The following is a 13,715-nucleotide window of genomic DNA, read 5'->3' as shown; positions in this document are numbered from 1 at the left end:
AAAAAAACTGTCACAGTGTCTTCATCTGTCAAAGCTGACTGACAGTTCGCTCCATCTGCGCTCCAACGCTGATGTCGCATCTCAATACGGAACACCTGTAATTTTCTGGAAATGCATATTTCCTCCACTTTTTGTTGAATAGCAGTCGAGAAATCAAGAGAAAGTCAGCGGAAATAACAGAGATTGTGAGATTTTTTCTTTAATAGAAATTGTTTGGGTTTTTCTATCAACTCAATTTTGTGTTGCTCTGCGGTTAGTTTAATTGAAGTGATCTGAATCTATGTGCAGAGTTTAGACTTATGCCAGCAGGGCGGAGGTACACTTACGCCAAGACAGCGAAATCAGAGCGATATATCCGAGGTGGTTTGCGCAGTCAGCACTTGGGTTTTTAAACAAGTTGTAGGCATTCAAACAGGGATGAAAACAGGCCCTCAAAGCTCGAGAAATGAGAGGAAATATTAATAATAGTAAGTATTTCCCTCCTGCCTGGAGTGCTTGGTGTTCTCCTTTTGTGTGTGTGATGTTTTCCCCTGCTTTCCAACAGCACCCAACCCTTTTACATGTTCTTATATACTTCAAATTAAAGGAAGAATGTGCAACTTTTCAATCCAGCAGATGTCACCCTTGAAAAACAAAACAAACTGCTGTTTGGAGACACCTCCGCTATTCTGATGCCTCCGCTCTCCTCCTGCGCCACACCTCAAACCCCTCTCCACTTGTTTTGAATGCACCATAATTGAGCACCAATAAAGTGCAAGCAGCAGATAAATTCTCAGGCTAAAATTCTGCGCGAGCAGGCTAATGTTAGCACAATTATATTAAAATGGAATGACCGTGATCTAAAGACACTTATGTGACATCCAAGCAGTGAGTAGGATATGCTATTCTTCTTTTCTAGGGTCCTTGACGAAAACAGCTTCATATACGAGGACATCCCGTCCACGTAAAAATGGCGTAAACAAGGCTCTGAAAAGAGTCCAGCTGCAGGGCCTCAGTCATGACTCAGAGACATTTGAAGAGGATAGACTTGATTTATGCTAATAATAATAAAGTACTAATGTGTTAAATGTCACACATTCTGCCTTTATAAAGACAAGTTCTTAATCCTGGCTAAGCTGCTGTTACATTTCACCACAAAATGTGCATTTATAAATGAATGTATAGTGTAAACATCTAGCTTCTGGAAGCATCTGTCACATCTGATTATAAACATCCTTAGCTCCTGGTTTCGGACCCTTTACGATCCTCCTGTTGTTTTGACTCTTAATTTATTGCAGACTGTGTTTGGACTTGTGGTAATTGAAAGAATTCTGCACAAACAGTCCCATTCAGACGGCTGTTAATTTGTTTTCAATAAATGTGTCAGGACTTGATTCAGAACATCCACAGAGCTCCCTTAACGAAGCATCTGAAAAAACAGCACAACACATTAGAGGTGCGGCAAGCTCGCTTTATAGTAGACTGGTGAGTTCTTCTGTGACGTGTTTTTGTGTTTATGACTCTATTTCCAGACTGGATGGTAAATATCAGCAGACTCTCAGAGCGTCTCTGATGCATGTTTGTTTTTAACACAACAAACATTTGCAGATACCTGCTGCAGGAACCTGACTGCAGAACTGAGATAGAGGTTTAATGACTGTCTGTCTGGCTGTAAGAGTGCATTATTGAACGCCTGTAAACTTTCTCCCGAGCATTTTATCTTGCTCCCGAGCTCTCTACTTTTAAATGTTCCCTCGTGTTTGTATCACACAGCCATTTTCTGAAAGTCTTAAAACATGCCTTTGATCACATCAAAAGGCAAAAACAGGAAGAAGCTTTTGCACATTTATAATAATGTCAAACTAAGCACGACCTTTGGGCTAAAACGAGTGAGCTTATGTCAACAATGTTCAAGAACTGCAGTTCCTTGATTAACCTCTAGAGGCCTGCTCTAATATATTCCATGTTAAAATTCCAAACTTTACAACAGAAATAACATATATTCAACATTCATGGTAAAAAATCAACACACCAGGATGTGTTTTGGGCAAGGACTGTACAGCTTTTATATCTTAGCTTAGCATTGGCAAACTACTTGCTCCACCCCTTCGTCCACACACGGTCACTTCGAGCTTGAAAGGAAAGAACGTCCCTACAGCGTACCAAATGCTTCAACTGTTCATTGATAATTAAAAAATAAGTCTCCAACTCAAAATAACACAGTAATTACATGATGATTAAGGTTCAGTGCTCTCTATAGGAGAGATAATGACAGCATATGAGAGATAATAGATCTTTTTGTCTTATATTTCAGGAAGTACTGTCGCTTGATTAAAATAATATTCTGAAGTAAGCTCATGTCTATCATTTCATACAACCCTTTCATATCCTATTTCAGTGCCCCCCCCCCAAACTATTTTTTGGAGCCCACTCAATCTAAAAAAGCTGAGCCCACCAGGACCAACACTGAAAAAGGCATACATTGCTGTCAAACATTACATTTGATTTGTTTTGTTATATCCTGAGTTACAATGGTGTGTGACAAAGTAGCCCATATTTTAGACAGAAGGGAGCATGTACTTAAACACACAGTATTAGTGTGAACTCATCCTCGGACCACAGGTTGCTCTGTTTGAATGTATGTTTCTCCACCATCTTTTAAACCATGGCTTTATACTTTGTAGTTCTAGAAAACATTTGAATTGTTTTATGATGCTAAAAGGGTAAACGCAAATTTGCCTAACCTAAAGAAGTTGCTAACACAGTCCTGATAATGTATTATAATGGAGCGTTTCTTCATTCTTCCCGTAAACATGTTTGTCTCTTTCCTCCAGATACAAACATGTCTGCTGCTGTCTTGAAAAGAAAATTAAAAAACACTCATGAAAGAGTCGGATAAAGCCAGATTTCACACAGTCCATCTCGTTGAAATGACCAGACTCCATGAGAACAAACGTAATTTTACCATCACGTGAGATAGTGATGCACTGCAGCCTCTATTGTTACTGTTGAAAGTGTTGTTGGACACACCATTTTAACATCATGTAAAATACTACCCAGTCAAAGCAGCAGTAGATTCAAAGACTTCCTGTTGCTGCAAGAAAAATGACCAGGTTTGTATTTCTTCTACGGAGTCTGCTAGCTTTGAAGAGGAAGGGTAAAGGCCAGGGTTTTCTTGTTTAAAATAACCATCCATCTCTTTTTAACAAACGTAAAAAATCTCAGTCTGTTAGTGCCAAAATGAGAACTTTTGGCAGACAAACTTTAAATTGGTGCCTTTGCCCTTAAAGATGACATCTCAGCCAGCTATTTCCAAACGTTTGCGTACCTACCCAAAATAGTTTTTTTTTTTTAAAGTTTAAAAGTACAAGATCAAGCTTTTAACTGTGACAGAGATTGGTTCCTACCTCGTAGAAGATCTGGGGTCGGATGTGGCCAATTGTAGGTCCTGATCAGCTGCCAGTCAAAGTCGTCCTCTTGGCCCTGACGGTATTCACACAAGCCCGGGTCGGAGTCCTCATCAAAGGTACAGCCAGCTGAAGAAGAAAAGACAACATCCATTTTAAATGAAGTACAAGGGAATTATTAAAGCATTAGAAAAATGTCTTCAATGCCACCAGAATAAAACTTGTGGAGGAATGCATCACAGAAATGATTGGTTTGTTACATCACCACAGGCTTACTGTAGATTTGTTAATTTACAAACCACAAGACATTTTTTACAGCTATAAAGCAAATTGCAGCTAATGGTGAGCATCAGGTGGTCAAAGTGGGCTGCCTATCCATCTATGTCCTCCAAATCTGCAGTCGTTTGGTGCAATTAGCCATGTGCTGTGAAAATGACACAGCAGCCACAGGTCACTGCAGATAGGAAGGAATAATGGGAAGCAGTGGCAGAGCAGGGGAAGGGAGTTCTTCAGCTGATGGAGGGACAACAACAGGCCGGCTCTTAGCCTGTAAAGGTGACCTGACCCTGTCTGGCCTCTAATGGTTCCATTCACTGTTCTGCCATTATCACACAAACCACAGGCTTTTAAGGCCACCAGCCTGGTTGTCAAAGTAAAGGGGGTCGTGAAATAGTGTTTGCTTGTTTAATTGGTTAGAAAAATCACACACACTTCTTTAAAGCTCATGATAAATGGGCAGACTTGTGTAAGGCGTGCCATGCTGTCCCAGCATGCATAGTGCAGGTGAAGGTTACATGTAAAGATATTATTTTTATTGTTTTAAACTCATAACAAAACTAATCGCTATGTTTCAATCATCGAGTGACTTAATTTGTTGCTCTATTTGTCATTCTACTGATTTAAAGAGCAGGGACTGACTGATTAGACCCCCCCCCCCCCCTCCGCCCCATCCAAAAAAAACTAAACTTTTGTCAATTATGAATTGATTTTAAATCTCAGAGAAGAATCTCAATTTTTACATAAATCGATTTTTTTTTCCCACCTCTAGTTGTAATTCTAATTTTCCTGTTAACTCAAGTCTAAACATCTGCTTTGAGGAGACATTGAACCTGATTTATTTTGGACGATTGGATGGATTATTTCAATGATTAAAATAAAAGTTTATTTGACTTTAAAGTTTGCAAGGTTGACTGAAAAAAAAACGGGGAGAGTTGGAAGAAGCTCATAACAAGTGATAATCAAACATACCAGTATGAATGACACAATGGAGAAGATGCACACAAGTTCCTTGCATCTTATACAGACCAATTAGAAAATATACATTTATATACTCCAGAAGAAATTACACCCTAATAAGAAACATTTCAGTGGCAGAGTGTCTTGATTGATAGTCTCAGCACCATCGTCTTTGCATTTGCAGCTTGTGCAGAGTTTGGCATCTTATCTAAACTCCAAACTAACTCCCATCTATCTCCGCACGCCCTCAGCCCTCTGCGGTCCCCGGACCCTCTTCACTAACAGATCGTATTAAGGCTTGGCAGCAGTGCTGCTGCTGTTAAAGAGTTCCTCTGACATGCTGCCAGCTTCTACTTAATGGTACCCCGTCTGGCCTACTCCCCCAAATGTTGCTTTTTGTGTTTTGTTGAGGAGCTCCGTCTGTTTTTTTTAGTAACATATAAGTTGTGAGTCTTAAAATAGACTGTGTGTCGCAATAAACTGCGAAGACGACTCATGTTGGACCGCCGCTTTCGCTGTTCTTGCTGACAAACAAATACCACCATCCCCATCATACCCTCTTCTCTCTCAGCCTGCAGCAAACTAAGAGTTTCCGGGTGTGTAAGCAGATCAGGGTTTTAATTGCCTCCTGTGTGAGGGCTGCTTGTTGTGCAGCATGCCCGGTTATCTGAGGATGAGAGGGCTGAGTGGTGGAGCAAGCCCCACGGTGAAGGCCTGCGTTTCATCCAGAAGCCTCCAGCTCCGAGAAGAAATGTCACCATCAGACACGTCTCAGTGACTCCCCTCATTAAGACTCATCCTTCCCAGCCTCCTTCACTGTTAGCACACGCCTCCCTCTCAGCGCCCAAATGAGCTTCCTGTGCAGCGGGAGGGCTAGCCCATGTAATTAGAAAAGCCACATCCATTTTGCTGACTTCTCAATGATGTGTGTGTGTGTCTTTTTGGGTGCGTGTTTGTTTGACGTTTTTTTGATGTGTACTTAAAAATGAATAACATTATTATGAATCTGTCAAAGTCACACAGGCTAAAGCTGTAAAGACTGCAGGAATGAATTATTTGTGTTCATCACAGCAACAGGGGACGTGGCCCAACCTGGGACTCAAGATTGTTCAAATTTCCACATTATAACAACTTGAGTGAGTGAAAGCCGCTTCTCAGAATGCTAATTGCTTATCAGAGGCGATACGCAGGCACAGCCTCCGAGCAAAGCGCCGCCATGCAGAGCAGCAATAACACTTAGAGACGTGGACCGCAGGGCAGGAGATAACTTCAGTGAGCAGCAGTCACAGCTGACAAGCTTTTCAGGAAGAGAACAAAAGACAAGACATAAATAAACGTGCAGGAACAAGGAGCCCTCCTCTTTGCAAGGTATGGCGAGGTAATTTGCTAAAAGAGAGCAGAGCTTTTCTTTCGTTTCCATGCCTGGAATTTATTATCTGTATTTGGCTTGTCTTTATTTCGCCACATATTTTTTTTTAGCTCTTTTTTCTACATGAAAATTAAAATATCATTCTGAAGAAAAGTACAGTGAAGCTTCCGGTCCTCTGCAAAGACTCTGCAGCCTGTTGAGTTGAGCAGAAGAGATTTTTTTTTTTAAAAGACTTTGACCCAAATTTTTAAGGGGGAATTAAACCTGATTGTCAATAAATGAAGTTAGCTTAGGACTGCACAATTAATCAAAGAACAATAAAAAAAGATGTAATATGACTAAGTGCAATATATCAACATTGGAAGAACCTGAAATTATAAGATAAATGTAAATGTGTCTCCAGACTGCATTACAACAACATTTTGCAGCGCTGCAGAGAAGTTTGTTTGGTAAAGACACAATGTCACAACATCATGGATGCACTTGTTTTAGAATAACAAATCAAAATGGTAATCATCCAATGTAATTGAGATCTGTCACAATCACAAATATATTATAAATGTATTGATGAAATTGTCACTATCAAAACTAGAACCCGAGCGATTCATCGACCTGCGGATAATATCTGCTGAGTGACCGTCTTGTCTTCATCATAAATCTCTTCGATGTGTATATCTATATCTATCTTTCCAGATCAAAGAATGATATCAGATGTCGGCAGAGATATTGGGATCAGATTTCTTCTTTTCCTGATATGAATACCGGTATCAGCTCAAAAATCCTGTATTGGTCGGGCCAGAGTAGAAATGATTGTTTTTGAAAAATTGTGCAGCTCCACAGTATCTGAACGAAGAAAGTGCTCCGTTTGGACAAAGCAGCTACAGGCTATGGGGATGACATTTCTTTTTCAGCTAGATCCTATCAGGTCGTATATATTTTACATCGACACACATGGCTAAACACGTGTCAGTTTGGTTTTTTTTGCCAAGTACATTTACATATACAAGAAATTTGTCTTGGTGTATTGATTCGACAGAAAATACAAGGCTAAAATAACAAGCACTTCAATAAAATAAAATATGAGAAGCAATTATATACAATATATACAATAGAAATTAAAAAATGTCAAATATAAAGAATAAAGAATGTCAGATCTGTCAGGCTGTTTTTTTAATCATTCCTCTATAACCCATTTACTAATGGCATTAATGTTTTACTCTGTTTTATATCAAAATCCCTTTTTCCCTTTAAATTCCTACATCTGTTGCAATGTTTCATCAGATCTCAAGCAGCACGCAGATAGTGTTTTTTTTTTTCTCCTCCTAATTTTAAATGAGACTGCTGATCATCCAATCCTCTGTGTGGTGAGGATTTGGGGATTTGACTTAACAGCCGGCGTGCAAGACGCTGCTAAGAAGCTCATTAATACGGCTCTCAGTGATGGTCTGAATACTGTTTCAGAGGCTTCCCCGTGAAATGTCAGAACTCTAAGGGGGAGAACCCCACATGCATCATTCCTTTATTCATTTTCTAATCAGTCGATGCCCTCATTTTTAAATCAAACTCTGCACCCATACAGCAAGATTTCTTCAGCAACTTAACCTCACTGCACATTAATCGAAGCATAAATTCATCTGAGCTGGGCTGGGTAACCCTAACACATGTCGGTTCATATAAATTGTATATTACAGCAACTACATGTAACTTTCCCAGCTCATATTAGTAGACTCAGAGTCGATCTGAGGGTACGACAACTTTCAGCAGCGTCTCTCACGTGTCCAAAGAGGATCCCGTCGCCTGCTTTCAGCAACATGAAATGAGGCCATTGTTCGCTCTCGCTCTCTCTCTCTCTCTCTCTCTGTACACAGCTTGATGACACTAGTTCACACACCCTCAGTGACTGAGGCTAAGCGGAAAAGGACGTTGACGGATTAAGCTTAGAAGGAGAAAAAGAGAGAGCTATACCGCACAAGTAGCCGGACTACATTAAATATTGGACCTTGTCATTTGACTTAGTTTCTTGGCTCACAGTGTCGGCTGAGATGTGGTGCCTCGTTGGAAATAATTATCATCGCCAATAACTCGCAAATACACCAAAGAAGCTTTCCGTATCTACTTTTTTTTTTTTTTTAAATGTGCAATGTTGGTAAACCCAAATTAGAGAACAAGGTCACTTGTATTTTTTTGCTCACTTCTTCAGTGGAAGAATGACATTCAGACAGGACACAATCACTTGAGTTTTCATTCTATGTTTGGAGCCTTGAACCCTCACAGAAACAGGACAGTCCTAAAAATCCTGTTAGCTGAGGTGATGGTTGTGGTAAAAATCTCTTCCTCTTGGATTCAGGTGAGAAATATTTATACATTTTGCTCTTTTGTAATTTGGGTGCAGCAACCCTTTAAGAGAGGCCTTTCAAAATCAGTCAGGAGTTTAATACCTCCTAGTGCCCACAGAAGAGTTAATTGAAACCTATTAACAGCGTTTCTTTCAGTATCAAAGTCAGGAGGAAGCAGGAGGGGCATAACTCTGCTGCAGTAAGTGGCTGTGAGGCACCAAGAAAAGGCCCTGAAGGGAGATTAATGGGAGGAGGTTGTCCATCGGCCTGAAGTGCCCATGCTGGACCCCAGGTACGACTGTCCAACCTCGCCCGCTTCCACACCGAACCCTGACTAATAGTATTGCGCAGCAGACGCATCATAAATACACAGTGATGGATAGGGTGGAAAACAACAGCCTCTCACATAACGTTTATCCTGGCGAGGGAGAAATAAATTAGAGGGGCGAGGCAGGGACTGAAGAGCTCCTCAAACTGAAGCAGGAGAGAGAAAGAGGGGCGGGGATAACAACCGAAAAAAATCACAGAGAGCGCCGAGCGGGTTTAACAAAAGGTTCTGTGAAAAAAACAAAACAAGATCGCTTCTGTCTGGCTCCTAAAACTATACGAGAGGTAATCACAGGAGTCTAGGATGCTCACATTCATCCTTCAATCATACATCGAGCAAGAACACACGTTTGTAATTACCGTCACGAGGTCAACAATGATCACATAGTGCAGCCTTTCTCCAGGGGAGTGTGGATGACTGGCAGTGGCGGGGTTTTTTTACCTCCTCATTGGACGACACTGAGCGACTGCAAACCTTGAGACGCTTCAACAACAGTGTTGTCCTTCCTGAGTCTGATGAACTGGAGGATCAGCCTTCAATACAGAACTCACAAAATATTTATGTTTGCATTATTTAACTTCTGAGAGCAATACTTCAAGCCTTGTATTGATGTTATATAACTGCTATCTTGGTTATATGTGCGGGGTAAAAACATCAAAGTTAACATCTGGAAACAAGCTGCGGCGGGTCCAGACTTCTTTGACTGACTGGGCGGGACCTGTATAAAGTTTGTGTGCACACAAACAGGAATGAGTTACATCTCCACCTATATTATACATCACTGATGTGCAAAGGTGATGCTACTTGCATCATGTTGCATTACAGTCCGGGTTATTTATTTAAAGTTAGATCCTGTGCCTGAAAGGACAACGAACCTATCAGGGTTCAGGATTTTGCCTTGGCCAATCAGATTTCTGGGTCCTCATGCGCTTTACATTGAGCCAGTAACCTGTTTAGAAAGATCGGTTACCCCTGTTTTAGCTCCTGATCTATCCTTAGCTGACGCTGCAGCTCGGAGGAGCTGGATCGATTTCCGATGAGTTGTCCCCCTGCTTACTCTGACTTGCAGCCGTTTTGAGCCCCAATGCAGCCTAGTACACGACGTCCTACACTCTCTCTGCCCACATGTGCTGCAATGACTCTCTACATCTGCACTGTTGAAAACACTCAAATTAAACATATCTTGCCTTTGCTTCAAATATTCCATCCTGCCTGGATTACACCTTTGGATGTTGCTCTTTTCTCTTTGAAGTTTTAAGCAAAAAGACGAAGTTAAGTTCAGGAACAGCACCGCTCATGTAGGTACCGGGGTTTTTTTTTTCTCCATGTACTATTTTTTATTCAGACATGAAGCACTATTCTTGTCACTCTCTCTCTCTCTCTCCCTCTCTTTCTCTCTTTTTAAGTTCGACTTGACTTGGGTGAGAGCTGACCTAAAATCTCACCCTGTGTTGATAAGGCTGCTCTATCTGTTAAGCTCATTTTCCCATTGCACTCAAGCAAATTCCTTAGGCAGACCCCGTGATACTGTGTAACCAGCAGTAGAGCTCTGCTGGCAGCCCTTTAATCGGAGCCGCTCAGATACAGCCGCTCTGTTGGGACTGAGGATCCAGGGTGTTCTGCAGCTTCTCTTGTTTGGTTTGAGATAAAGCTTCTGCTTCTGCTGCGTGATTCACATTTGAGCGTGTGCAGGCAATGCATCAGACTTGACAAGTTTACTTACAGATGGGGGGAAATGAGATGGGGGGGGGGGGGGGGGGGGGCACAAGATGCAAAGCCTCACAGCTCATCAATAGTGAGCCAGGAGAAGAATAATCTGAACACCACTTCTTCATACACTCCATTAATAACAGCAACTGCCTTCTCAGAAGCCTGGGCATGCAGGAGGGCAAGAGACGCCCGTGTGAGGGAGGAGAAGAATAGATTAAAGAAAGGGAGCGTGGAGTTTGACAATATGGAAGGAAGTCTTTGATTGACAACAGCAAAAGCAATATGCAGTTTCGGACCACAGTCACCTAGAGCCAATACTTTGTTGTATATAAACTTGACCTTTTTGAATTGAATTTCATTCTTTTCCATCCATCAAACTGCATGGAGACCATAGTGATATCAACAGCAGCCGAAGAAAACAGCTGAAGTAGGGATGCGGGTTGTGATGCTTACACACAAAATGTAAACGTCATATTTAAAATGCCTGATAAAGTGTTTTCATGTACATTAAACATTTAATTGTGCTCGTCTGACCAAGTGTTTGCATTCTCCAAAACATGGCTGGCACAACAACGGGTGTGTGTACATTTTTTCAAAACTTTTGGAAAACGACTAATTTCACCAACTGTCCATTCGTATTATCAAATGAAAGTAGTGTGCACAAACCATTGAGTGGATTTATACGAAAATGTCGAGATAACACATCTGTCTTTAAACAATGCTGCTGCCGGAGATGCAATAACGGGATGTGATTGTTTGACGGGTTCTGAGCAGGAAGCGAGACAGGTCAGACTCAAGTCTATCGTGAAGAGATGAAGCGCAGGATTTAAAAGGCATTTGAATCACAACAGTGGGAGGGGCTCCATGTTCAGTGACTGGAAGCCTTTGGTTGAAGGGCAATCACATTACCATCAGCTACAGCCGAATGGCTATTTATCTTATTTAGAGAACCCTTACAACGAGATGTGGTTTTATCAATCAGATCAAAAATGGTTTGTGTACTAGATGTTGGATCACTATATTACAGGAGCATATACCCCCAAAGACCCCTCCATCACAGCCCTGCCCCATCACATAAAAACATACACATGGCACTATATGGACTGTTTGTATTTATTAAGACTGCCAACTGTGATAACCCACGTGAGTAAACGGAGGGCAAATCCATCAAAATGTGCTTGGCGGCGCTACGCTTGCAGTCGTTTATCATCATTTATCATAATATGGGGATTTGACTGGAGATATCCAGGCATGTTATGACTGATGGACTGAACCGCTGAGCTGTTGCGACCTTTACAAGACATTAAATGTAGAGTAAATGGTCCGGTAATGGCTATACGTCTGTCCAAGCAGAGACGGACCTTGCCATGAGTCTCCATTAAAAAGAGGATGAACTACGTCTCCTCTGAACTGCACCCAAGTCTCTCATTCATACGCCTCTTTTTCCTTCTCTGTCCAGGGAGGTATAACTCTGTCTGTAAGTGTGTAAGATGGATGCCAAGAGAGCAACTTCGTATTAATCCAAGAATCCAAGTATATCTGAAAGGATATATTTAGGGTACTCATAGGGCTGCTGATAATTGCATCAGGAGATTTTGGTGTCGGACTATATCTGGAGTTTCTCCTGCCAGCCTCCCCACCGCAGAAACTATGTGAGCTGATGTGAGAACACAGCCGGGTATAATGTACCTACAAGTATTGATTTCAACCATGAAGAGACACCTATGGAGACACTTAAATACTTTCAGATACTAGCCTGTAATACTGTACATAGAAGTACAGTCCATCGATGCCGCCATCCATCCATCCATCCATCCATCCACTTATCTAACATCGACTTTTCCATGCAGCCATTTTTCTGATCAGGTCTGCAGTGGATGCTGGAATTGGCACTGCAGGGCACATGCTGTTGTGTGAAATTGTTTCATTACTGGTCCATGATGGTTCAGGTCCCCTAACTGCAACTTTGGGAAAATCCCAGTAACTCAGGTCGGCTGACGCCAGCACTATCTGGAGCCAATACCGCTCTTTAAAAGTATCTTTAAGAGGGTCGTTTTTTGTTTTTTTTTACCCTGCCCCAAAACAAAAAGTAACAGGAGTCTACCTTCAGGGGTTTGTGTGGTTGTTGATAACACAGTTAAATGAGTCGTAACACTGGGGGGGCGGGGGGCGGGGGTTTGCTACACTTTCTATTAGGCTGATAAAGGTAATTGATTGCTTAATGTGCTTTACATCGAGCCAGTTACCTGTTTAGGAAGATCAGTGTTACCACAGCTTTTGTTCTCGATCTATCCTGAGCTGACGCTGCAGCACGGAGGAGCACAATGGATATGGTTAGATGCATTATTTACGGATAGAAAAATAGATAGATGCCGGTGGAGAGAAAAGGTCCTGGCTATAAGAGATATTCTTCACCTATTGCCAGCATTGTACATTCTCTGCCAGCAGTTTATTTAGATAGAAAAAGAGAGTCACAAAGGCACCAATGTGGACAAAGCAGATACTGTTCCTGAGAGCAGGGTCTCTCCTTTCATTTCTCGTTTAATCTTTCAATCCACCCCCTCCACAGAGACACCTATTACAGGGCTCAATCTGCCGCAATCTGAGGGTGCACTTATCAGCACTGCTGATCCACTTGATGCTGTTTGTTAGAGACGTCATGAGCTAAGAAGTGCCAGAATGGAGTCTGATGATTAAAAACATATGGGGTTCAAGTCGCACTCATGAAGAAGACAGAGGTTTTGTCTTCGGGCACCTGCCTTACAGCTCCGGTCTGGTTCACTGTGTGGGGAGGGAGATGACAGATACACTCAGCTATGGTTACATATGAAAATTTAATCAAGAGTGCTGGAGGAGACGCTCTTCTCTTCATGTGGTTTTAAGTGGTTATGTCAAGTCTTTTTGTCCCTGGCAACAGAGGAATATTAATTCCAGGTCTGACCTCAATGCATTAGTTGAAAGCGTCATATCTCTGTTTAGTAGTGATGTATTCAAAATGAGGAACTTTTATTGTCCAAACCCATAAATTCCAGCTGGCCAATCAGAATCTACACATCATGAATGCTCCTCGAAAATGTGGTAATTTACTCAGAAATTGTGACTTCCCTTGATGTTGAACCCATTCAACCCTGAAGTTCAAAAATACATGTTTCTCAAATACTGCCTGCATCTATCTGCCATATGTTATTTTCTGTTATGATAATGTTGTGCATAGATTTGCAGAACATGCATGACTGCATGATGTCCCAAAAGCAACGGCCCCGCTTCTTTGATGTCGATTTCCATACAATCAAATGTTCAAAATAAAACGCTTTGAATAGCTGCGGGCAGACTGAAGTTAGTCATGTGAA

General features: G+C 41.6%; 1 protein-coding gene across 8 annotated transcripts in view; it reads right to left on the bottom strand.

Annotated features, from left to right (window-relative positions):
* The window catches only part of LOC306839691 (receptor-type tyrosine-protein phosphatase U-like), a 203,289-nt gene that overhangs the window by 147,885 nt on the left and 41,689 nt on the right, over positions 1-13,715 (bottom strand). For all 8 annotated transcript variants that reach the window (XM_079368506.1, XM_079368508.1, XM_079368511.1 and 5 more), the window contains exon 2: positions 3,387-3,515. In XM_079368506.1, coding sequence (XP_079224632.1) covers positions 3,387-3,515 — 129 coding nt within the window. The remainder of the gene's footprint in view (positions 1-3,386; positions 3,516-13,715) is intronic.

Source organism: Symphodus melops, assembly GCF_947650265.1.
Source record: "Symphodus melops genome assembly, chromosome: 18".
Classification (NCBI taxonomy): domain Eukaryota; kingdom Metazoa; phylum Chordata; class Actinopteri; order Labriformes; family Labridae; genus Symphodus; species Symphodus melops.
This window is presented reverse-complemented; position numbering and strand designations above follow the sequence as displayed.